Source organism: Stigmatopora argus, chromosome 12, assembly GCF_051989625.1.
Source record: "Stigmatopora argus isolate UIUO_Sarg chromosome 12, RoL_Sarg_1.0, whole genome shotgun sequence".
Lineage (NCBI taxonomy): Eukaryota > Metazoa > Chordata > Actinopteri > Syngnathiformes > Syngnathidae > Stigmatopora > Stigmatopora argus.
Window position 1 is genome coordinate 5,015,948 of NC_135398.1, and position 22,651 is coordinate 5,038,598.

Consider the following 22,651-nt stretch of genomic DNA (forward strand, 5'->3'; position numbering starts at 1 on the left):
AATATAGTATATACAGTGGAAAGAGGGCCATCTTCCGAAGGTTCAGAGAACAGACGTAATATTTAGTTGACGAGCACGTCTGATATTTATTGCTGAGGCAAACCAATAAGTTACATATTCACATTAACACTACATATAATTTGGGGAAAAAAGTCAAAATAAAATGGGTCGTAAAAGTCACATTTCATGATTACAGTAAACATTTAATCTGCATAAATCAGCCATTCAGCTGATATAAACTCAAGTCTGAATGGCATCCTAGTGTGTTGTAGGATTTATATTATTAGTTTCATGGTAGATTTAGTTTAAGATTAAGTCAACGTGTACAGGAATGTTCAATGAAACAACTCCCAACGGGGACTAGCTGAGGAGCTCCGGCTTTAGTCGGAGCCTCTGCAGCACATCCTCGGGCATGCACAGCACGGGATTCACGTCCTTGATCTTGTCGTCCCCCAGCAGGGAGAGGCCAGCAATTCCGAACAGAGTATGAAAGGGGTCCACCTTGGAGGACCAAGCAAGTTAGCATTGACCATATGTCAGGAAAGTAAGTCGGGGGCTTTTCCGCTCACCATGTCTCCCGGTCGGTCGGCGAAGCCGCCCGTCTCCTCGTCCTGGCAGGCCAGGATAAAGGAGCGCAGTTTATCCTTGTCAATCCAGTGGATTTTGCCGATGATCCGTAGCGAAGCCAGAACCCACCAAGAGTAGCATACGTCGGGAAGCTGAAACAGACGAAGCTGATGAAACTTTCCACAGTGCAAGAATGCTGGCAGAATGCAGAAGTAGTGACATGGCTTCTTATAAAAATCGGCTATGACTCAGATTCAATTTTTATAACACCTTCTTAGATTTACTGAAGTTACCTAAATTTAGTTTATCACACCAACATGTAACACGTGACATAAATATTCTATTAATAAATCATTATTTAAATAAAACATGTTATTTAGTAGCAGGCTTGTCTAGGTTTGACAATATGATTATTATTGCTGAGAACTGTTTCGAATATTTTGATGCCTTAAAGTCGCAACTTAAAACAATGCGACAACTCTAAAATCCATGAAAGATAACGAAATACCATTTACCTTTACCCATACCACCCTGGTTACCCATACCACCCTGGTCACAATCTGTTCCAGCTGCTGCCCTCTGGCAGACGCTATAGGTCCCACAAAGTACGGACAAATAGGCTTAAGGACAGTTTTTTTCCCACATCCATCAGGACTCTAAACTTGCGGTAACACGACAAACAATCCTTTCTGTGTAATAACTTCGGGGTGGGGTAATATGAATAGACGTTGGGCGGTGATCTGCCTCCTACTGGGTGACTGAGGGTAAGTGAAAGACAGTGAGAGGTAAGTGATCTGCTCGGGGGTGATGCGATGTATCCATCACGGCAGAATGCCAAATTACGAGTCTGAAATTATCACTTATTTGGGTCTTTTGCCGGGAAAACGCACCTTATGTCGAAGCACTACCAATTTTGTCACACACAGTTTCTGGGTATGATGACAATTATGCTTTTGTCGAGTCAATGATGATGACCAAGCCTATGTCCGATTATTATTATTATTAAAAGGAGAGCCAGGAAAGATGCAAACCTTCTCGGGCCGCCCGTTGAGGCCCCCCGACGGTAGTTGCCTCTCGCAGAGCCACCAGCCCAGCAGGTCGGCGTTGAGTTGGTGCAGCTGGCCCGTCAGGGACAGGAAGCCCGTGCAGCAGTAAATCTGACAAAATGTGACACCCCGATTAAAAACAGACAGAAGACATCATTAAGTCGAATTGACTTCCACCGAAACAAAAACAAGAACCAGGCACCTGACCGGCGTGGGATTCAGAGCCGGGCCTGCAGCCAAAACCTCCATCAAAGTTCATACACGACAAGACAAACTCCACCGCTTTGTCCACGTCGATGGCGTCCATCCTGCCCTATAACCAGGAAGACGAGGCAGAGAAACTGTGGGCATTTTAGGTCCGACAACTTTTTATGGTTAAAGGTTTGGATGAAAATACACACCAACAATGAAAGGGTGGCTACTGCACAGAAGGAAAATCTTGTGTCGATTTCTCCTACACATGCAAAAGAAATGAAAATGTTACATGTGTGTCAGTACTTCCAAACGGCAGATGTTGTACCCCATTTGTCTCCTGAAAATGATCCGTCTTCCTGCTGCAACCCTTTAACATAGTCCACTACTTTTTCCACATCCAGCGCGTCCACGCTGTCGTACAGGCACAAAATCTGGCAAGGAGAACGGGACAAAAAAAACTGTGAGACCAAGTGAAACGATGGTCAATAGAGTTGGGAAGCGTATGGATACCTGCACGGCGCTGAGCGTGTAGAGCAGATGGGGGTCATGGCCGATGCTGGCGCTGACCCCGCCGCATTCGTGCTGACACGCTTTGATAAAATCCACGATCTCCTGGCGGTTCATGCGTGGAAGCTGAGCCATTAGGTCCATCACGGTCAGACCCCAGTAGATACCGCTCATCCGCAGATATTCGGACAGAGTGTACTCCTGTGTACGATATTTAATCAAATAGCATCTTTGATGCTAATGTTTTTTTGCTCGGAAACAAAATGAAATTCAAATGTGACCACTAGCTGCAATTATTCACTAATTTCATGTTTAGGTTCCAACAAATATTTTACTGCAGGAAATTTTCTGACTCACGTGTGACATAAATATCGTTTAGTACTCACATAGTCGTCCTTTTTGGAACCGTATGCAGCGATGTAGTCTGCATGTTTATCCAGCAGGAGAGTGTGAGGTGCTTCAGGGCTAATGAAGACGTCTTTCATTTGCGTACCCTAACAGTTAAACATACGAGAATCATTCAAAACGTACAGTGTGATAAAAATATATTTTCACCTATAAGCTGACTAGAAGTTCGTGATAAGGTGCTCAATAAATACAGCATTTGATGCAGTGAATGTGCTACATGGTAGCCCATTTGCTAACCATTTTCAGAAGCCTCTTTCGTGTCAATTGCTCAGCATGGACAGAACCAGATTCTAATTACGTTTACATACATTTGAGTTGTTTTCTAAACAAAGGTATTTACACCAATTGTATTTATATAGATATACTTGACATTTAAAAATTAAAATAAATGTTTACCATCCTGAAAATTGACGCATGACCATACTTCAGCGGCCCGCTCTTCTTTGATGATTGTCAACAGGAAGTAGCGGGTAGACTGATTAGCCAGGTGGTTCTTTACTGCCACCTGCACATTGGAAGGCGAAGTGCAGCCATAAATTGTATTTGGATTGAATTAACCGTAAAAAAAAAAACCTTTGTTATGCTTTCCGTATACTGTTTGTCATAACTCTTGTCCAAATGGTACCTACTATGGAATCACAGCAGTGCTAAAATAAAAATAAATATAAAAGGAAATAAATGAATGAATACATTTGTATGTGATAATTAGGGCAGTAGTAGTCTTAAAGGCCATATACCTGGGTTGTTTGTCAGCCATTTTGAGTCAGAGCAATATTATAGTTTCTTTGAAATAACTTGACTTTATTTTCAACTGATTTTCAAACTACTTCTATTGTCATAAACCCCACAGAGAGAAAAAATACTGCATATTTAGCAACATATAACATGTATTTCATCATCCATATTTGAACAATAGCTACATTAATACGCATGTTGTAATTAAACCGTTTCTAAAGGGATCAATGATTCAATGAGCTAAGAGAATTGCAGTGGAGAAAATTACAAACTTTAAAGTCACTACCATAAAATGATTCTGACGCAAGATGACTACAGACTACTTACGGTTCAGACTACGACTCTACCCATCTAGCCTTTGATTTTATGTATGAAATATCTGTCAATACTGTGAGCAGTAATCGACGTCAACATGTTGAAAGAATTGGTGCGGAGGCGATTAATTGAGGCTGCTGACGAAATATTCCGACTTTTTGAAAGCACAATACTATCATACGAGGAGCAGCTTTACCAGGCAAAGAGGGAGAACGAGCAACAAAGACAACAACTGGAAGCTGTTGGCAACACTCAAACTGTGTTACGTGTTCAAGGTGTTCACCAGATTTCTCTTGCTTCTGGCAATCTTCTTTTAAACATGGCCTATTGCGTAAAAATGATAAACATCCTAAGTTGGAAGGTGGAACTTTCAAATAACTACAACAAAATTAGCTAAGGAAAGGCGCCATGTTGTTTTTACAATGAACCAATCTGAACGCGACTTTGATATCACGTGACATGTTTCGTTTAGTGGTCCTACACTCCTGTAACTATCCTTATGTTCTGTAACTAATTAAGGATAACAACTTTACAGTGTAAATCTTAGCGTGAGAATCCCTGTTTGGAAACCACTGATTTAAATGTGTTGTATCCCGCAGATGCCCTGCAAACAGCAGACCAGAGTGGCCATCAAAAAGAGCTCCCCCCAGAATTGGGGACCCCGAATTGGGACAAGCACCCACAGCCCTGCAGTGTCAAAGAGGAACTACAGCCCCTCCATGTTGAGGATACACAGGTCTTCCACACTAAGGAAGAGATAGTGGGTGACATGCCACTGACTGGACTCCCAGCACAAAGTAAAAATGAAGAGTTGTCACAGGTTCACCCTCAAAATCCAAGTGGAGACCATTCCGTAAACCCACCGCCGAACAATCGATTGGCTCCATCATCAAACAGGGTTGACACAGCCTCATGGAGCAGTAACAAAGACTCGGAATGTCACGAGAAGAGGACTGTGTTGTATCCCGCAGATGTCCTGCAGACAGCGAACCAGAGTGGCCATCACAAAGAGCTCCCCCCTAAATCAGAATTGGGGACCTCGAATTCACAGCCCTGCGGTGTCAAAGAGGAACTACAGCCCCTCCATGTTGAGGATACACAGGTCTTCCACATTAAGGAAGAGAACGTGGGTGACATGCCACTGACTGGACTCCCAGCACAAAGTACAAATGAAGAGTTGTCACAGGTTCACCCTCAAAATCCAAGTGGAGACCACTCCATAAACCCACCGCTGAACAATCTGTTGGGGCCTTCATCAAACAGGGTTGATATAGCCTCATGGAGCAGTAACAAAGACTCGGAAGGTTACGAGAAGAGGACTTTGTTAAAGAGACAGAAGCATTTAACCTGTTCAGATTGTGGTGAAAGGTTTGGTAGAAGACCAGACTTGCTCTACCACAAGAATACATGCAGAAGCCCTTTTAGTTGCTCATTGTGTGGCAAAGTATTCCCTATGAAGTCCAACTTGGTAGAGCACATGAAAAATCACTATGGAGATAAACCATTTAAATGCTCAACTTGCAGTAAAACATTCACTCAAAAGTACAGTCTGAAAAGGCACATGAGAATGCACACAGGAGAACAACCTTTTGTGTGCACATTTTGTGGGAAAAAATTTGCTTACCAGCCAACCTTGTTTAGACACCTAAGAAATCACACTGGTGAAAAACCCTTTAAATGTCCAACTTGTGGGACAACTTTCACCCAAAAATCAATCCTGCATGAACACAAAAAGACATGCTTCTTTGTCAGTGAAAGCTGGGATTTAGCACATGGACTGAAGTTTTCATGAATGTACACTTTTTAACCTAATCATGTAAAATCAAAATAAACTTCTAATCTTTATCAAGCTTTTTTTGCAAAGACAGCTTTATTAGCTCAAGTTATACACTGACAATGATTTTAATTTATAGAAAAGCAATGCAAACATGAATTTCTTATGGCATCTGTACACATGATTTGTAATTCTAAACATTCTGGTGCCATGAAGATCTCATTTGTGTACATGTTGGGGCAAATAAAGTCATGCGTTAGAACGGAAAAAACTCTTTAAATTCCACTTAGCCAGGCTTTCAGGTGACAAGGCAGGTTCATTTCTTGGCTCTAGCCAGGTGTTCACGAGCAACAATGAGCCTTTGGATTTGAGCAGTTCCTTCGTAGATCTACAACAGACAAGCACATTGTTACAACATGTTAACAAAATTCATATCTATTCAAGAGCAGCAATAAACCAGTCACACATTGCCACTTCTCCAGCCTAAAACCCACCTGGTAAATCTTGGCATCACGCATCAGCTTCTCCACTGGGTACTCGCTATTAAATCCATTGCCACCGAATACCTGAACAGCATCCGAGGCCACCTGGTTGGCTATGTCACCGGCAAAAGCCTTGGCAATAGACGCATAGTACGTATTTCGCCGACCGCGGTCCACCTCCCAGGCAGAGCGCTGGTATGCCATGCGGGCCAATTCCACCTTCATTGCCATCTCGGCCAGCAGAAAAGAAATTGCCTGGTGCTGCCAGATGGAATACAACAATTTAACAATCTGGTAAACTGCCCTATAGCCTGTTAGGGCAATTATTTCTAATCTGGGTGAAAATTGGTACCTCAGCAATCAATTTGCCAAAAGTTTTTCTCTCCAGTGCATAAGAAGTGGCTTCATCGAGAGCCCTCTGTGCTAAACCAGTGGCTCCCGCTGCCACCTGTGGGAAGATAGTGAAATTAGCCAAATGGCTGCTTATAAAAACAAAAGTGTCACTTGACTTACAGGTGGCCGTGTTTTGTCGAATGCACCCATTGCAATCTTGAAGCCAGCCCCTTCACCGATCAGGACATTCTCCTTCGGGATTCTCACGTCCTCAAACGTAATGCCTCGTGTGTCTGAACAACGCTGGCCCATGTTAATTTCTTTCCTTCCTATTTGAATTCCAGGCGTGTCTGCATCCAAGATGAAGCCGGTAAATGCCTTGTTGGTGGGACATTTTGGATCAGAGTCTGTCCGTGCCAGCAGAAAGTACCTGGATACACAAAAAAATAAAAAATACACTGGAGAAGTTGAGGGATCACAACTTGATATCTGAAGACCACAATACACACCAGTTGGCTTTACCGCCATTTGTGATCCACATCTTCTGGCCGTTGACCACGTATTCGTCGCCAGTTTTCACTGCTTTAGTCTTGACGCCTGCAACGTCTGAGCCTGCCCCTGGTTCCGTGACGCAATATGCCTGTGGCATAAAGTATACTCTTTGAATGTCTCATTGTAAATTCAGTGCTAATCTAAAAATTGCATTGCGTGACACAAAAACATGATCGTTTTGCACCGCCAACAGAAAATCTCATTCATTTTCAACCGTTTTAGAATTACTTACACACATAAGTGGCTCCTCAGTCATCCTCCCCAGGTATTTCTTCTTTTGAGCTTCAGTGCCAGCAATAATAACAGGCATTTGCTAAGGGGAGACCAAAAAGCATAACCTCATAATTCAAACCACACATAAAAGTAAACATTTTAAAAACCACTTACGCCAAGCGAATTTGCCTCGATGGCAGTTTGGACTCCCGTGCAGCCGTAGGCAAGCTCTTCTGTGATGAGGCAGTTGTCAAAGATACTCAAGCCCATTCCACCTATCAAAGAGTAAATTAAAATCTATTGGCATTTTAACTTCTATAAATAAACCAACCAAACTCACCATACTCCTCGGCGATGTGACCGTTCATCAGACCTAGCTCCCATGCTTTCTTGATGATAGGAACGGGGTACTGAAAAAGAACCAGATTGTAGCATTCCATTGCACCTTACGCAAACCAAAGACAACTCACCTCCCCGGTCTTGTCATAGTGTCCTGCATGCGGAACTATTTCCTCACGCGCGAACTTGCGAGCTAGCTGCTGGAATTCTAGCTGTTGCTCGGTAAACTCTGTGGGACAGAGACAGCAAGAATAAATTGTCATCTCATTATTTTGCATTGCCTGACTACACAGACTCTGGCTCATAATGAAAAATTAGGAGCGTGAAACAACTGTTCAATGAACTCTGTAAACTAGCGACAAACATGTTTTTCTTGTTGAATTTCTTTGCTATAGTTGTTTCATCGTGAACAGTAATGAAAAATTAAAGATGTGAGGATATACAGTAAACTATCCCAACATTTAAGGCAACTCTTCCAGGGGCAGAATGACAATAAAAAAGACATTCAATTCAAGTTTGTTTTGATTTTGTTAACGCAAGAAGCTCCGTATCCATTTAATCCCCTTGTTAGTTCTGTTAACTGAAACAGACAAACAAACAAAGGGATACAACTAAACAACTAAAGTAGCTACTACTCACCAAAGGAGTAGCCGGTGGAAGCTGCAGAGTGATCCCCGGACGGGTTAGCTTGGGGGGCCGCTGCACTTGAACTCTGCAGTCGGACGACACCACAACGCACCCCAGCTCGAAGAACCTGGAGATGGTTGGAGTGACCACACGAATATTAACAAGCTTCTAAGAACACGTTTGAACGTCACACAGTGCGAGAACATTGTCAAAAACATGCTAACGCTAGCCCGTGACCTATACGTGTTAGTTAGCGTGCTTTTATATTGACAAGAAGCACAACATCAGGCACATTTGCTAGATTAAGTAGCTGAATGTACTTAATGAGTAAATACACTTAAATTAAGATGACAATAAGGATTAAAAACTCACCTTGTTTAGGAGCATTGTTGCTGCGTTCACTCAGTCGACGCCACAGTCAGACAGCTTGCCCCTACTCAATTATGACAGGCTTCTCGACCAATCAGGGCAGCCGATTTGGTCACGTGACCAAATGTGGGCGTAAATAGAGTGAACTTTCCCCCAGTATTGTATGATCGTTACCTAATGTTTTACATTGGCATCCTTTAAATATCTTCCGTAACATTTAAACTGATCTTACACAAGGTGCGTTTAGTACTCACGCTAATTAGCAAACAATTGACTTATTTAGTACTTAACAAATTTGTCACACTGTATTTTGTAATGTTGACTCACTAATTTTATTAATGCGCAAAGTGTTGTTTTTACATTTTATACAGAACGCAGAAGGTCTAGAACAGGGATGGGCAAACTATTCCTCAAAGGGCTGCAGTGGTTGCAGGTGTTCGTTCCAACCCATAAAGAGGACACCTTTAACCAATCTGGTGTCCTACAAACTGAAATCTTTGCTGGATCGGTAAAACAAAAATCTGCACCACAGCAGCCCTCGAGGACAGGTTTGCCCACCCCTGGTCTAGACAGATGATGATGATCAGGATGCAACACTTGGAAAATAATGTTGAGGGGATTGGATTTTTATGGAAACGTACTCTTTTTTTAAAGTGGTGGGTTCTGTTGAGTTTGGATTGTCCATGTGGCTAGACACAGGGTCTGAAGCATCCCATTTTGTCTTAAGATATCAGATTCCCACCTACACACCTATTAATTTATCTTATTATAGTATAGGAGTCAAATCATGCATTAATTTGGAACTGTTTCGACAACGAGAAGGCAAGTTAATTTGAGGTTGAGGTAAAACCACAGCAAGATACTTCAAGATTGAATAAAGTTCTTATTTTTCTCAATAGCTCTGATAGAGGGATGTTAATGCCAACATGACCAAAAGAAGAAAAGCAATTTAGTTTATTGCCTGTGAAAAGCAGCATGAATCCAGGTTGATAGCATGTTTGATTGAATTTAAAATACTAACTAATCTCTTTTGCTAGCGCTATTGTGATGCAAATGTAGTTGACAGCATACAGGTCAACGATTGGACATAACGGAAGCAGAGACAAGTGAAAAATGTATATTCCATTTCACTGGAGGTTGCTTATTAAACATTCTCTGTGCCATTTGTTTCAGAGTATGACATAAACTTGTATTGGGTGATTGACACATCTGATTTTACAGATGTAATAAATAGATTTCTAATAGTGGGCAAAATGACCACGCATTCTATTTCTTACATAGAATCACTTGAAGGTGAGTTGTTCATAAACAAAACCAAGACAAGTTTGTAACATTTACTTTTTTTATTATTGGCATATCAAACATCTATTTGCCTTTCTTGGCCTTGATCTTCCTCAGGTAGAACTCAAGTTCTTTTCCCTCCAAGATGTAGCCGTCTGCACGACCACACTGGCCTGGCCTGGCAGCGATGCAGCCTGCAAGTAGAGAACAAGAGAGCATTCCTGTTATAGACCCAGGTTAGTAAATTGAGCAACTTAAGAGACTTACCAAGCAATTTTCCCTGCAGGAACTGCTCCTCCAGGAGGGCACCGATTTTACCCGTCTTTTTACACTCATCGTACTTTTTCTGGGTCTTTTTGGAACGCTTTTTGTTCAGGACCTCTTCCCCCTCTGCAGTCTGAAGTACAAGGATCAGGGACATGTCATATATGAAGCATCATAATCTGACAGATTTCAGGGGTAATGCATCAGGATGGATGACAGGCCTTTCTCAGAGTCTCCGTTAGCATCACTTTCATTCAGTAGCAGAACTGGACAAAGTTATCGTCACCGAAAGACTTTTTTGCTAGTCAAATAAAGCTTGCTCACCAGCTTGGCTCCCTTCTTGCGTCCAAGGGGAGTGGCATAGTGGCCCTCATACCACTGCCTGTACGGAAGGCTGTCAACCAGCACGATGCAATTCTTCACTAAGGTCTTGGTTCGGACCAATTCGTTGTTGGAGGCGTTGCAGACCACATCTGAAGTCTGAGGTACAAGGATCAGGGACATGTCATATCTGAAGCATCATAATCTGACAGATTTCGGGCATAATGCATCAGGATAGATGACAGGCCTTTCTCAGAGTCTCCGTTAGCATCACTTTCATTCAGTAGCAGAACTGGACAAAGTTATCGTCACCGAAAGACATTTTTTTGCTAGTCAAATAAAGCTTGCTCACCAGCTTGGCTCCCTTCTTGCATCCAAGGGGAGTGGCATAGTGGCCCTCATACCACTGCCTGTACGGAAGGCTGTCAACCAGCACGATGCAATTCTTCACTAAGGTCTTGGTTCGGACCAATTCGTTGTTGGAGGCGTTGCAGACCACATCGATGATCCTGGTTTTACGTGTACAGCCTGAGCAACAAGAAATACATTGATTGATTTCCACATATTTATTAAAATCAGTTGTTAGAAATTGTCATCACTCACGGGACATTAAAGGAGACACCATTAACATTTTGTATTCACCTTTGAGTTGGCAGCAGGGCGCCCGAGCTCATACTTCCTCCTCTTGTGATACGGTTTGCGTTTATGCCAGTTATCCCTTGAGATACCTGGATCAGAAAATGGGACTCCCATTAAAAACGTGGCAAAGACGACGACAACAGCATGCTGCACAGTAGTTGACTATGCTTGAGCAATCAGTTCTCCAAGGTAGTGTCCACATCGTATATTTAGAATACAATAAAGCTTCATCATGTCACTCAAGTACAGTCTTGAAACAATGTATCTACTGCTAATATAAACGATGCTAGCAACAACGCGTAGCCTTGCTAATGCTAGCAGCGGCTGCCCGTTTCCTGAATCATTTCAGCGAAAGAGCAGTCACTGAATTTTAAAAACACAAAGAGCACCAACAACACACGTCAATTAAAAAAAAACTTCCAAAAACGAATAACAAGCGAACTAAAAAAAATGTCATCATAAGCTTGTACCATGGCTAGCAAGGAGCCATCTTGGAGCATTTCGCACATCCACGGAAAAGGACTTCCTTATAACATCATAACTGGAACACGCGCAATCAAGTCGTAAACATACCGACTACAATTATTTTTAACTTTAATTTGTAGTTTAAGAAAGTTAAAAACTCGTTAGAGAAAACGGCAGATGGAACAGGATTCCCCTCCGACCAATGCAGGAAAACACGTATCCATTCTCAGGCGCCTGCTTGAAAGAGGAACCCTAAAGCATCATGGGAAGGTTTGAAGCCGTGTGTTCTCGCGAGAACTCAGCCAGTTCGCCTTGTGTGGTGTAATAGGTGGTTGGGGAATATCGCGAAAATTCCCATGGCATCAGGGTTTTATGGTCATTCATAGTCTTAGTGAATGTATTTGTGCTTTTAAAAATAAAATAATTCATTCACATGCTGAACACAAAATTGATTGCACTAGATCTCATAAAAGGTTTAAAAGTTACTATGTCGTGTCAATAGTTTATTATCCTGAGTTTCCTAGAAGGCATTTGACTTATATGTAGATATTTTAATACAATTGCCCTATCAAAAGGAATATATAGCATAAGTAACAATTTAATTCAGTGCCTACTGCTCGTTGTTGGCTGAGAGAGGGTCAAGGACCCTCCACAACCCTTAAAAAGGATAAGCGGTTCAGATAATGAATGGTATATATATATATATATATATATATATATTTAAAACATAACATTGAAAAAATATTATCATTATGGAAATGGTTACTTTGCTGGATCAGTGAAAACAAAAATCTGGACCACAGCAGCCTTCGAGGACAGGTTTGCCCACCCCTGGTCTAGACTGATGATGATGATCAGGATGCAACACTTGGAAAATAGTGTTGAGGGAATTAGTTTTTTTAAGGAAACATTCTCTCTTTTTTAAGTAGTGGGTTCTGTTGAGTTTGGATTGTCCATGCGGGTAGACACAGGGTCTTATAATTTTGAACTTTTAAAGCTGTTTCGGTAACGAGAAGGCAAGTTAATTTACAGTTGAGGTAAAACCACAGCAAGATACTTCAAGATTGAATAAAGTTCTTATTTTTCTCAATAGCTGAGAGGGGTGTTAATGCCAACATGAACAAAATCAGAAAAGCAATTTCGTTTGTTGCTTGTAAAAAGCAGCATGAATGCAGGTTGATAGCATGTTTGATTGAACTTAAAATACTAACTAATCCCTTTTGCAAACACTTGTGATGTAAATGTGGTTGACAGCATACAGGTCAACGATTGGCCATAACGGAGGCAGAGACAAGTGAAACATTTATATTGCATTTCACTGGAGGTTGCTTATTTAACCTTCTCAGTGCCATTTGTTTCAGAGTAGGACATCAACTTGTATTGGGTGATTGACACATCTGATTTTACAGATGTAATAAATAGATTTCTAATAGTGGGCAAAATGACCATGCATTCTATTTCTTACATAGAATCACTTGAAGGTGAGTTGTTCATAAACAAAACCAAGACAAGTTTGTAACATTTACTTTTTTTATTATTGGCATATCAAACATCTATTTGCCTTTCTTGGCCTTGATCTTCCTCAGGTAGAACTCAAGTTCTTTTCCCTCCAAGATGTAGCCGTCTGCACGACCACACTGGCCTGGTCTGGAAGCGATGCACCCTGCAAGTAGAGAGTTCCTGTTATAGTCCCAGGTTTGTGAATTCAGCAACTTAAGACTTACCAAGCAATTTTCCCTGCAGGAACTGCTCCTCCAGGAGGGCACTGATTTTAGCCGTCTTTTTACGCTCATCGTACTTCTTCTGGGTCCTTTTGGAACGCTTTTTGTTCAGGACCTCTTCCTCCTCTGCAGTCTGAAGTACAAGGGTCAGGGACATGTCATATCTGAAGCATCATAATCTGAGAGATTCCAGGGGTAATGCATCAGGATGGATAACAGGTCTTTCTCAGAGTCTCCGTTAGCATCACTTTCATTCAGTAGCAGAACTGGACAAAGTTATCGTCACCGAAAGACAATTTTTTGCTAGTCAAATAAAGATTGCTCACCAGCTTGGCTCCCTTCTTGCGTCCAAGGGGAGTGGCATAGTGGGCCTCATACCACTGCCTGTACGGAAGGCTGTCAACCAGCACGATGCAATTCTTCACTAAGGTCTTGGTTCGGACCAGTTCGTTGTTGGAGGCGTTGTAGACCACATCGATGATCCTGGTTTTACGTGTACAGCCTGAGCAACAAGAAATGCATTGATTTATTTCCACATATTTATTAAAATCAGTTGTTAGAAATGTGGAATGGTTACTCAGAGTCCAAAATATCAGCACATTCATTCAGTAGCAGAACTGGTTAAACTTCTCTTCATTGAAGGAGACATTAGCGAGCCCGAGAACCAAATTTGTTTGGAACACTTACACTCAGACCCCCATGAGAAGTTGCCCACATCCAGCCTCAAGGCCCGGTACTTCTTGTTTCCACCCCGAACTCTCACGGTGTGGATACGACGAGCACCAATCTGAAGAAAAAAATTGCGCGTAACTAACAAACTTCACGAGCTTCATTTTCTCGTTTTTCATCCACACGCATGTCAGTGTAACTATGACAAAGGCCTAGCATTGGTAGGTCCAAAGCTTTGCACCAGAACGATACAAATAAGACCCACCTAAGGTCCGGTTTTCATCACTCACGGGACATTAAAGGAGACCCCATTAACATTTTGTATTCACCTTTGTGTTGGCAGCAGGGCGCCCGAGCTCATACTTCCTCTTCTTGTGATAAGGTTTGCGTTTACCGCCGGTCTTGCGGCGTTTATGCCAGTTATCCCTTGAGATACCTGGATCAGAAAATGGGATTCCCATTAAAAACGTGGCAAAGACGACGACAACAGCATGCTGCACAGTAGTTGACTATGCTTGAGCAATCAGTTCTCCAAGGTAGTGTCCACATCGTATATTTAGACTACAATAAAGCTTCATCATGTCACTCAAGCACAGTCTTTAAACAATCTATCTACTGCTAAAAGAAACGATGTTAGCAACCACGCGTAGCCTTGCTAATGCTAGCAGCGGCTGCCCGTTTCCTGAATCATTTTAACGAAAGAGCAGCCACTGCATTTTAAAAACACAAAGAGCACCAACAACACGTCAATTTAAAAAAAAAACTTCTAAAAACGAATAACAATCGAACTAAAAAATTGTCATCATAAGCTTGTACCATGGCTAGCAAGGAGCCATCTTGGAGCATTTCGCACATCCACGGAAAAGGACTTCCTTATGACCTGATAACTGGAACACGCGCAATCAAGTAATAAACGTACCGACTACAATTGTTTTTAACTTTAATTAGTATTTTAAGAAAGTTAAAAACTCGTTAGAGAAAACGGCAGATGGAACAGGATTCCCCTCCGACCAATGTAGGAAAACACGTACCCATTCTCAGGCGCCGGCTAGAAAGAGGAACCCTAAAGCATCATGGGAAGGTTTGAAGCCGTGGGTTCTCGCGAGAACTCAGCCAGTTCGCCTTGTGTGGTGTAATAGGTGGTAGGGAAATATCGCGAGAATTCCCATGGCATCGGGGTTTTATGGTCATTCATAATGTCTTAGTGAATATATTTGTGCTTTTAAAAGTAAAATAATTTCTTATGGTCATTCATAATGTCTTAGTGAATATATTTGTGCTTTTAAAAGTAAAATAATTTCTTCACACACCAAACACAAAATTGATTGCACTAGATCTCATAAAAGGTTTCAAAATTACTATGTCGTGTCAATAGTTTATTATCCTGAGTTTCCTAAAAGGCATTTGACTTATATGTAGATATTTTGATTCAATTGCCCTACCAAAGGAATATATAGCATAAGTAACATAATTTAATTATACATTAAATTAAAAAAGAAAATGTGACTATCTCGGTCTATGATGGCAATCAGTTCAGTGCCTACTGCTCGTTGTTGGCTGAGAGAGGGTCCAGGGTTAGGGTTACAACCCTTAAAAAGGATAAGCGGTTCAGATAATGAATGAATGGTATATATATTTAAAACATAACATTGGAATATTATTATTATTACGTAGTATGAAAATGGTTACACAAATAACATATTGTCCAAGAGGCATGAGATGAATTACGTCTCCACATATATTCATTTATTATTTTCTCGTTATTATTTACAGCTGTGATGACTTGGCAGTTCTTCCATTTTAAAAGTGAAATGAGTGCAGCGTAACTCCAAGAGCAGTCACTCTTCCCAAGGGCTCACGTCTGTGTCGATGGCCACACAGTTGTAGGCGGCGTAGCGCAGCTTCTCCTCACAAACTTTGGCACTGCCGTGACAAAATCAACATGTTTGGTGTACGTACATTGTGGTCATATAAATATATATGTAAAAACAAAAAAATAGACATTCAACTGCCTACCTTGGATAGTTGGGTAAATAGAGTGTGCTGGAGCATGTGGAAGACTGCGGAAGTGCGTCGCTCTCAGAGCTATATCAGGATATAAAAGTAGTTAAAAGGACAAATGTCCTCTTCCAATTCTTCTACTCAATAATTTACTTGCCAAAATACTTGCTTGTCAGAAAAGACGTAGATGGGGGCCGGAAGACGACTTCGACCTGTCACGAACCTTAGAAATCTGCTACGGTCCTCTAGAAAGACAAACAAAAATAAAGGTAAAATTAATCAGGTCTGTATTTTTGCTTGTCGAATGAAAGGAGAATGTGAAGTAGTCAACTGACCATTGGTGAAGTTTGTGAGTGCCTCCCATAAGTATTGCACGCGTACATCGTTTTGTTCTAGGTCCTCGTAGCATGCTGCGAGACACATTCGGATCATGTTAGTCTCCTTTACACAAATATTCATAATTCAGCTTTCAACAGTGACATGGCAAACTTCAATCAGATAAAGGACAACCGCGAATGTTGTCAGATAGCAAAGCATAGAGGAAGTGAGTTTGATGTGTTGAATTCCATACGATTGCCTTTTTTTTTTATTACCTGACACAATCTAAGTTGCCCCAAAATTCCACCTTTCTGTCATCGCCTTAATACAGGCACTTTCCTCACATGGAATAATAGCAAATCTATGTGAAGTGAACTTACTGAGTCTTTTGAGTGCTTCCACGCTTATCTCTGGGTCTCCACACACCTTCTTCTCCACTTCCTGCCAGGTGAGCAGATCCAGAACCGCCTGTGGGACCACCTTGAGCAGACCGGCTTGTAACGCTGCTATCTGTAACATGGCCCAAAAATTGAAGACGTGTACAGAACAAAAGGTGAGGAACACGACAGGGGATTTTGGACCTGCTGCTTGCTCTCCTCTAGCCGAGCCTTCTGCACCAGGCGGATGAAGTCGCGTCGATCCTCATAGCGGACCGCCACGTTGCCGCCGCCCGGCACTAACTCCACCATTTGGCCGTCGCTCAGGAGCGTCGTATAAACCAGCTCTTCGCCGAAACGGAACTCGAACGTCTCGCGGTCCATGTTATCCATGGCGTCCAGCAGGTTGACCTGAAAACACATAACATTCAGATATCTTAATGATCAGATTCTGAAAAAAAAAAAGAATATAAAATTATAGTTTCTAAATATCCACACAAGTAGGACCTTCATCACTGGGTACACAATTAATATCTGTTCTATTATTTAAGGAGTTACTACTGGTAATTACATTTTTCCTTTTGGGATGAAAAATGTAAACATCTTTTTGATTTGTTTATTTTTTTCCATCACTTTTCAGTAACCGACCCACAAATTAAAAAAAATGATGTTAATAGCCGATTAACATTCCAAAAACAAGTGGTCAAATATTTAGGCTTGACATTGTCAGTGAATATGATATTCGAAAACCTGAAAATAGTCTATAAATGATCCTCACTAGCACAGAATCAACTGCGTGGAAATCTTTGCTCCAGCTGACAGCCTCCCCGGTCAGCTGCTTCCACACCATCCCGGGAAGAGCCAGAACCTGTCAAATCAAAAAGAACCCCCAAATAAATCAAATTTGGTTGACAACCAGGAAAAAAAAATCAAGAATCACTCACAAGGAAATCTTTCCCTCTAAGCGCTGCACCCATGAGCTGCCCGATCCACTCGTACTTGTGGAATTCTTTGCAGGATGGGTTGGGGACGTAGTAGTCCCTGGCTTCCAGGGCACCCTGAGGAAGATGTCAGCACAAAAATCAGAAATATACTTTTTAAAAGTGTCACCATTTTGAGCTAACTAGAAAAATGTTGCTTTTTTGTGACATCGTGTCATACTGTTACTTCTCACGAGAACCATCAGGGCACATCACTAAAAAGGGCCTCTTGAGCTCTAGTGCACATGTGTCAAAGTGGCGGCCCGGGGGCCAAATCTGGCCCGCTGCATCATTTTGTGTGGCCGGGAAAGTAAATCATGAGTGCCGACTTTCAGTTTTAGGATCAAATTAAAATGAAGAGTATAGATTTATATTAAATTTCCTGATTTTCCCCCTTTTAAATCAATAATTGTATTTTTCTAATCATTTTTTCTGTGTTTTTAGTTCAAAAATCATTTCGTAACATCTAAAAATATATAAAAAAAAGCTAAAAATAAACATTGTTTTAGATCTATAAAAAACAGAATATTCAGGGCTTTTAATCCAGTTCTTTTAATCCATTTATAAAAAAAAATCTAAATATTATATCTAAAATGGTCCGGCCCACGTGAAATCAAGTTGACGTTAAAGCGGCCCGCTAATAGACCCGAATCTGACACCCTTGCTCTAGTGTAACCTGGTTGGACGTTCTCGTGAAGAAGGGCAGCGGCATGAGACACTCGGCCGAACTGGGACACAGCTCTTCGGACATGTCGGCCAAGCTGTCGCGGAATCCGCCGCCCTGGTCGATGATGCCCTCCGCGATGAACTTGCATTCCCACCATTGGTCGTAACGTGCGGGCCACCTGTAATCCAAAGTCTTCTCCATTTTGTCGGACGGCTTTAGGCCTTCGTACACCTGCGCGGTTGCGAGCACAAATATGATGGGGAATGAATGAGCAGTGATGGGAAGTAATGAAGAATAATTTTGGTGCTACTCGGCATCACAATTAGTACATTTTTTCAGTTTTCTCTATTTAAGTGTTACCATCCAACAACATTATATTTTTACTGCCCACAAAAAACAGATACTATGTTCTCCCATAGCTTACCTGACTGAACACAGCATTCTTGCAGCTGGGGTCCAGCGAAGGATTGTCCCTGTGCTCCATTGCCAGCCGCCGGTTTATATATAGGCACGGCAGAAAGTTGGGTTTGCTGGTTTCCGAGTCCTTTAGGCACTGCGTGACCAATGTGGAGCGGCGTTTGGATTGCAGGAGGAATTGCTTTATGCTCTGGGAAGTACCAGGGAGAAGCAACACAAAAAAAATGATTTTTTTTTTTTTAAAAGAGCGCATCAGAAGTCTTTCACCATGAAATCCTGCAAAACGTCTTCTACAATTTAGAATACTAAACGTAGAGAATACTAATCACAATATTGAACTTACTTTGATGAGGTTAAAGGTGCCGAGACTGTAATCCCAGGCTGGTACAAAGTGTGGGAGGACGCTATCCAGTAAAGATATGAACCTGTGGAAACACCAAAGAATAATTTTAGCGCTATGGACTTGTTGAGCAATTCCATTTAGCTTGCTTAATTAGATCTGATTGTACCTCTGGATGATCAGCGCTCGGCGGTAAAGGACATCGGCCGGCATCCCCTGCAGACGGGGGTAACGAACCAAGTAAGAGGACTGAAAGACGTCAGCGTTCAGTCCCAAGTCTCGCTCGCACGACGACTTAATCTTCAAGCCTCGGATCCGTACGTCTATTCCCTCATCTGTCCAAAAGAAAGCGCAGAATACGCACACGAGAGGTTACAATTGAGAAAATGACCACACATTTCCCCAAATGGCCACAAAAATCAGTTCTCACCCCGACATTCCTCAATTCGGACCTCAATTATTGGCAGGTGAAATGACATATCTTCCAGCACGCATATCTCCCCAATCAAATTGCTGCAGGAATAGAATGGGAGAGTTGGTTAAATGTGTGGTGTTTCTTAAATGAAATTGGAGAAGTAGCATCTTTGTACAAGGCTCACTCATCAATAGTGACATCGCTCAGCTTTTTAAGCGTGTCTCCTTCGCCTCCGTACACCGTCACCCTCTTTGGCATATAGTTGTCGTCCGTTGAATCCACTGTCAAAATCAGCTTACTGGAATACAATAAAAAAAATGCATTCAACAGGGAGGCAACACTGGTTTGGGTGGGGTTGATTCTCACTTGACGACGGTCCCTCTTTTCATGTGAAGACGTATCCAATGTTGTCCTTGCATTCCGTCACTTTCCCAGTACGTTTTGGTGTCGCCGTCTGTTAGGCTGTTTACACCACCGGTCGGATCCTCCTAATATTGACAGTAAATTTGCAAGACTTTGGATTATGCGGTACCAGCAAAGGTTTAGGAGCTAGCTCAATAGCATTATTGATGTCCAAACTTTTCACCAGTGCTTCATACTTGAGTTATAAAGTGGTCCTTACTGAACAAGAAGAAACGTCAATACTGGTCACACTCTGCTTCAGGCTGCCCAAATTCTCGTCTTCTTTGCCGATGTGATCGTAGAAGTAGTGCACAAGATCCTCGTCGCATTCATATGTCCACGTCGGGGGCACGTACCTGACGGTTGCGAGACAGCAGCTTTTAGCCACTTAGATTTGGGTCTATGACTGGTTTTAAATCTATTTACATGTACTGTTACTGAGTCTTATGGAAGGTTTTTACTTTCTGTTTTTGTTCATATGCCCTTAATGATAGCTTAAACAGGATCTGCCCAATTTTTGCAATCAAATTACATTTAATCGGAAGCCAAAACTAGCAAGTGTGACATTAAAACACTCACTTAGCACTGCAGTGGTGAAGATTTATCAACCCAGACTTACTTCAGTTTTTCTACAGCAGCAGCATCCGATTCTGCAATCTTGGGTTTGGCACCTAAAAACAGGGCGTTCTCCACGTCCACAACCTGCTCCCACCTGGTGCACGCTTTGTGGTCGTAGCCAAAGAGTTGCTGCTGTCTGCTCACTGTTTCGGGTGACTCTACCGGTACCAGTCTGTCGCCACCCTCGGTGTGCTTGCACACCAGGATCCAACCCTCTTGTAGCTCCTGCCCAGGACGGTGCTCCTCCAGCTGCTCCTGAACACACATGCGAGTAGTTTAAGACACCAATGAAAGGTGATGAGTTCATGATTTCAAATTTCCTTGAAATAATAATCTTTCATTTCAATTTTTATTGGAAAAATTCTTGTAAATCCGCTCAAATCATCAAACGGTTACCATGTTATAATCCTGGTAAAAAGATTTTTTTTACCCCCGACACCTCAAAATGCTACTGTGTTGACTACAGACCAGATTAGAATCTGTTATTTAAAGAAATAAAAACGGTTAACCTGCCATTAGGATTTTTGAAAACAAAAATAAAAACTCATTAGTTCAGTATGTTTAAAATGTTCAGTCAGCTAGCATGACAACAGTATCAATTCCATCATCTGAAAAGAATGCTTTTGTCACTTATCCGTGCAAAAGATCAACGGACTACTGTACTTCTTGTAAACCCCCCACCCTCCAAAAAATAAAAAATATATAACTTTACTTAAACCTGTGTCCATCACATTTTGGGTAGTGCAGTATACCAGATTAACTGGATTTAGTTTGAACCAAGCCTATTGTTTTTTCTTTACTTCACACAAAACTGTAGTAGTAGCCAGTTGGCTAAAATCAACATTCAAGCTATTTATCCAGTTTTCTTAATTTCTCTGCCCTTGTCAAATGACTGATTCTTACCTTATTGATCTTGACCCAGAGGCCTTGGCTATTACAGTACTCCTCCCCAGTGGTCCGAATGCATATCCCTTTCTTTAGTTCAATGGTGTACTTGCATAGTTTCTTATTAATGGGACCCTGATGGGGGCTGTCAAAGACGGAGACCACTGTCCTGCCCGAGCCCCCCGTGGAGGTCCCTGAAGCTGCAGCACAGGAACTGGAGGACGAATCCTTGCAGATTTTGTAGCACACTTCGCCTGGCACGTAACACAAGCAATCTGGAAGGGGCTCGTTCTTCCGGAAACACTCAATGCACCGGTTTAGGAAGCGAATGCGGCCGAGTAGCATGTGAGGACTGTCGCCAAGAGACATTATGAAGTTGGAGATGAATACAAGTGGCAGTCGGTTGTCATGACCCCTCGTTCTTCCCCGTTTTTGCTGGGTCCCCCCACCTGGGAAAATAAACAAAACGAATATTCCCGAGCTTTAAACAAGGCATACGAAGCAGACACAAACAGGGCGTTGTGATCACGCTCTTCCGTAGATAAGCTAAGGTTAAACCTGGGAGCAAAGGTCAGAAATTTAGGTTTTAAAACAACATACCGAGCTAACGAGCATAGCAATATGGGTAAGAGTTAGCCATTCGCGAGTTAATACGAGTAAACGTTTAATAATGAAACATTCAATTTGTGTCAAGTCAATATTAAAAAGTAAACAATGTATGGAAACAGTATGTATCTACATACCGTTTATGGCTACCAGTGATGTAGTTAGTTTGAATATTTAATCAGTGTTGCTTTAGCAGAGTATTGACTGGAAGGATCTAGTGCTGAGTAGACTTTTGACTTGTTCGTATTTCCGTACCGCAAATGACTTGGCTTGGCTCTAGATATCACACATCTAACCCTAGATAGCTGATACACACTGACAGTGAAATGGGACAAGCGTAGTTGCGTGTTGGCCATTTTGCGTCAGCAAATATAACGACACTGTAATTGGTGTGTGCTTTGAAATACCTGCAAATTGCTCAAATTTAAAAAAACTATCAAGCCTTATATATGTGATTCATAAAATTTGTAACTCAGTAGTTCTTTTCTCTTATATTGTTTATTAGAATATGTATACAAATGTAGAATAGATTTTGCATATAATGTATTAAAATGCATACAAATGACCAAATAAGCAAATGGTACACGTTAAAAAATGACAAAAACATCAATGTATAGTTGTAATATAGATAATACAAGCATATTTGACTAAAGTGAAGGACGTCCTACTTTTCCCCCCACAATGCACAGCGACAAAAACTATTTCTAGGAGTACGCGTCTTCCGTTCTCTCCTTCTTCATCTAGCTCTTCTGCTAGTATGTGGTCTGGTTGTCGTCTCTTTTCTATATCCAGTAAGAAATTTT

At 41.7% G+C, this 22,651-nt stretch overlaps 6 protein-coding genes and 4 non-coding genes across 13 annotated transcripts; 1 reads left to right on the forward strand and 9 right to left on the reverse strand.

Annotated features, from left to right (window-relative positions):
• Positions 1-61: 61 nt before the first annotated feature.
• rabggtb (Rab geranylgeranyltransferase subunit beta) lies at positions 62-16,970 on the reverse strand. 3 transcript variants are annotated; one of them, XM_077615987.1, is made up of 9 exons: positions 16,967-16,970; positions 2,702-2,810; positions 2,319-2,516; positions 2,134-2,239; positions 2,015-2,067; positions 1,816-1,926; positions 1,599-1,724; positions 570-719; positions 62-501 (listed from the first exon to the last, which is right to left on the reverse strand). In XM_077615987.1, coding segments are annotated over exons 1-9 (996 nt in total). In that variant the 5' UTR covers positions 16,969-16,970; the 3' UTR covers positions 62-360. The 3 variants fall into 3 exon arrangements, with proteins under 3 accessions (XP_077472113.1, XP_077472112.1, XP_077472114.1); XM_077615986.1 differs by lacking the exon at positions 16,967-16,970 and adding an exon at positions 3,120-3,270 and having other exon boundaries at positions 2,702-2,809; XM_077615988.1 differs by lacking the exon at positions 16,967-16,970 and adding an exon at positions 2,961-3,104 and having other exon boundaries at positions 2,702-2,809.
• Positions 3,820-5,622, forward strand: LOC144086001 (uncharacterized). Its single transcript, XM_077615730.1, has 2 exons — positions 3,820-4,048; positions 4,373-5,622. Exons 1-2 carry the CDS (start codon positions 3,871-3,873, stop codon positions 5,563-5,565), a joined length of 1,371 nt encoding a protein of 456 aa, XP_077471856.1. The 5' UTR covers positions 3,820-3,870; the 3' UTR covers positions 5,566-5,622.
• Positions 5,822-8,609, reverse strand: acadm (acyl-CoA dehydrogenase medium chain). Its single transcript, XM_077615315.1, has 11 exons — positions 8,466-8,609; positions 8,106-8,220; positions 7,598-7,695; positions 7,468-7,537; positions 7,302-7,402; positions 7,147-7,227; positions 6,872-7,002; positions 6,543-6,792; positions 6,382-6,477; positions 6,042-6,290; positions 5,822-5,935 (listed from the first exon to the last, which is right to left on the reverse strand). Exons 1-11 carry the CDS (start codon positions 8,478-8,480, stop codon positions 5,864-5,866), a joined length of 1,278 nt encoding a protein of 425 aa, XP_077471441.1. The 5' UTR covers positions 8,481-8,609; the 3' UTR covers positions 5,822-5,863.
• On the reverse strand, positions 9,828-11,645 carry LOC144085371 (small ribosomal subunit protein eS8-like). Its single transcript, XM_077614563.1, has 6 exons — positions 11,438-11,645; positions 10,971-11,056; positions 10,681-10,856; positions 10,332-10,480; positions 9,998-10,140; positions 9,828-9,921 (listed from the first exon to the last, which is right to left on the reverse strand). Exons 3-6 carry the CDS (start codon positions 10,700-10,702, stop codon positions 9,828-9,830), a joined length of 408 nt encoding a protein of 135 aa, XP_077470689.1. The 5' UTR covers positions 10,703-10,856; positions 10,971-11,056; positions 11,438-11,645.
• On the reverse strand, positions 10,230-10,298 carry LOC144086415 (small nucleolar RNA SNORD38). Its single transcript, XR_013304453.1, has one exon. It is a non-coding gene; the product is annotated as a small nucleolar RNA SNORD38 (small nucleolar RNA).
• Positions 10,577-10,645, reverse strand: LOC144086416 (small nucleolar RNA SNORD38). Its single transcript, XR_013304454.1, has one exon. It is a non-coding gene; the product is annotated as a small nucleolar RNA SNORD38 (small nucleolar RNA).
• Positions 12,945-14,963, reverse strand: LOC144086295 (small ribosomal subunit protein eS8). Its single transcript, XM_077616192.1, has 6 exons — positions 14,854-14,963; positions 14,152-14,258; positions 13,841-13,940; positions 13,480-13,655; positions 13,157-13,286; positions 12,945-13,095 (listed from the first exon to the last, which is right to left on the reverse strand). Exons 1-6 carry the CDS (start codon positions 14,855-14,857, stop codon positions 12,986-12,988), a joined length of 627 nt encoding a protein of 208 aa, XP_077472318.1. The 5' UTR covers positions 14,858-14,963; the 3' UTR covers positions 12,945-12,985.
• LOC144086417 (small nucleolar RNA SNORD38) lies at positions 13,376-13,444 on the reverse strand. Its single transcript, XR_013304455.1, has one exon. It is a non-coding gene; the product is annotated as a small nucleolar RNA SNORD38 (small nucleolar RNA).
• LOC144086418 (small nucleolar RNA SNORD46) lies at positions 14,007-14,115 on the reverse strand. Its single transcript, XR_013304456.1, has one exon. It is a non-coding gene; the product is annotated as a small nucleolar RNA SNORD46 (small nucleolar RNA).
• hectd3 (HECT domain containing 3) lies at positions 15,547-22,117 on the reverse strand. 2 transcript variants are annotated; one of them, XM_077615985.1, is made up of 19 exons: positions 21,986-22,117; positions 21,261-21,691; positions 20,359-20,612; positions 19,960-20,095; positions 19,704-19,825; positions 19,522-19,635; positions 19,353-19,435; positions 19,092-19,257; positions 18,926-19,007; positions 18,590-18,772; positions 18,175-18,396; positions 17,463-17,576; positions 17,297-17,386; positions 16,723-16,929; positions 16,522-16,651; positions 16,159-16,233; positions 15,993-16,068; positions 15,839-15,907; positions 15,547-15,745 (listed from the first exon to the last, which is right to left on the reverse strand). In XM_077615985.1, exons 2-19 carry the CDS (start codon positions 21,609-21,611, stop codon positions 15,661-15,663), a joined length of 2,559 nt encoding a protein of 852 aa, XP_077472111.1. In that variant the 5' UTR covers positions 21,612-21,691; positions 21,986-22,117; the 3' UTR covers positions 15,547-15,660. The 2 variants fall into 2 exon arrangements, with proteins under 2 accessions (XP_077472111.1, XP_077472110.1); XM_077615984.1 differs by having other exon boundaries at positions 15,981-16,068.
• Positions 22,118-22,651: the final 534 nt, after the last annotated feature.